Consider the following 1,859-nt stretch of genomic DNA (forward strand, 5'->3'; position numbering starts at 1 on the left):
AGCTACAATAATACGTTTAAAGTTTCAAAATGTAACACACTAAGATTAATTGTTCAAATAAAGCCACAATTAATTGAAATGACGAAGTTTCTGAAACCTAACACAGTCTGATCCTTCACCAAGGCTGTTGTACTTGTCGAAAAGTGGTGATTACGGAGCCGACAACGATGGGAACCAAGAGAAGTATGGGTGGTGATCTTAAAGGTTGTGATAGTGCAATTGTTTGGCTAGAACCAGTAATTGTGAAGTGGTTCGATGAACTCGGGGAAGAAGATGGCTTGCTCTCATTGGAATTGTACAGCCGACGTCCTTCAAATTGGTGTCGAGGGTGTATCGAACCAATATTGGGTGTTGCTAGTGCATGTGACGACGGGGAAGCTTATGATTTTTTGTTTGCAAATTGTTGGTGACTTGATGTTATGCTACTTTGCTTTTGGGTGACTTTGCAAATTGTTGGTAATTTGGCATTATGTTACTTTACTTTTGTTAGTGCGTGTGACTTTACTTTTATTTTATTTTACAAATTTTACAAGTTATATTTGTATATTTGATTATTTAATTATTTTATATTATTATTGGGTAATGGTTAATATATGTTATAGTGCTTATGTAACTATGTAATGTCACATTTATAATATTCTTTAATTAAATTTATAATATTTTTTTAACTATATATATATATATATATATATATATATTATTTTATTTTTTTGCGGATTCACGGATTTTTACGGATTTACAAAAGTAAATCCATATCTAATCCATCGACTGCGGATTTTTAAATTTTCAATTCATATCTAATCCACATATTCACGGATCGGATAAATTAAGCGGATCGAATTGAATTCTGAACACCTCTAGTGGCCATAGGGAACAAATGTATAAAATAATTTGAATAGTGATTAAAAGTTTTTTTTTTCTCGCAAAAAAATCACACTAGGCGAAAAGAGTATGGTTGATATCTGAAAGCACCGTAGATAATTCTGAATACACACTTCTATTATTACTATAGGAGGCCCAAGAGCTTTTACAATGTACAACTGCCACCTGTCTCCCGAACACGCCACGTGTGCTCACCGATGTGATTCTGCATAAGAAGTCCCGTCCCTCTCACACTATTTCTTCAATCAGAACTAAAGGCTCCTTACTAACGAAGAAAAGAATCAAAACTCTTCCTGAAACGGCAACAGATCTAGGGTTGCTCCGCAGATCGAATCGCTCGATGGCTCTGGAATGGGTTGTGCTCGGATACGCCGCGGCCGCAGAGGCCGTCATGGTGCTGATGCTAACACTTCCGGGACTCGACGGCATCCGCCGCGGGCTCGTCGCCGTGACACGTAATCTCCTGAAGCCGTTCTTGTCGGTGGTGCCGTTTTGTCTGTTCCTGCTCTTGGACATCTACTGGAAGTACGAGACGCGGCCTTCCTGCGAGGGCGACTCGTGCTCGCCGACGGAGCACTTGCGTCACCAGAAGTCCATCATGAAGAGTCAACGCAACGCGCTGTTGATCGCGTCGGCTTTGGTGTTCTATTGGTTGCTGTACTCGGTTACTCATCTTGTTGTCAAGATCGAGCAGTTGAATCAGAGGATTGAGAGGCTCAAGAACAAGGAGTGATTTCACGATTGACGATTAATTTGAGGTGTTCTTCTTTGTTTTTTAATCTTGTTCGCATTTCTTCTTTCTGGTTTTAGAAATTTGTGGGTCTTGTTTTTTAATATGAATCTTGATGAAGAGCTTCCGAATACTGACTCATTATATAAATTTGGTTAATAGTTTTGATTTAGGGATTGTGTTTCCGTATATTTTGCTTTTATTTGACAGTAAAGTTACTGGAGAGAAAAAATATAAACTTGGATTC

General features: G+C 38.4%; 1 protein-coding gene across 1 annotated transcript; it reads left to right on the forward strand.

The window, feature by feature from the left end:
* Window positions 1–1,110: 1,110 nt before the first annotated feature.
* LOC18052379 lies at window positions 1,111–1,859 on the forward strand. Its single transcript, XM_006448123.2, has one exon. The coding sequence runs from the start codon at window positions 1,223–1,225 to the stop codon at window positions 1,613–1,615; it is 393 nt and encodes a 130-aa protein (XP_006448186.1). The 5' UTR covers window positions 1,111–1,222; the 3' UTR covers window positions 1,616–1,859.

Source organism: Citrus clementina, unplaced genomic scaffold, assembly GCF_000493195.1.
Source record: "Citrus clementina cultivar Clemenules unplaced genomic scaffold, Citrus_clementina_v1.0 scaffold_2, whole genome shotgun sequence".
Lineage (NCBI taxonomy): Eukaryota > Viridiplantae > Streptophyta > Magnoliopsida > Sapindales > Rutaceae > Citrus > Citrus x clementina.

Bases quoted from the DNA above. Each gene is read 5' to 3' on its own strand.
- LOC18052379 (XM_006448123.2), top strand. From the start codon at position 1,223: ATGGCTCTGGAATGGGTTGTGCTCGGATACGCCGCGGCCGCAGAGGCC.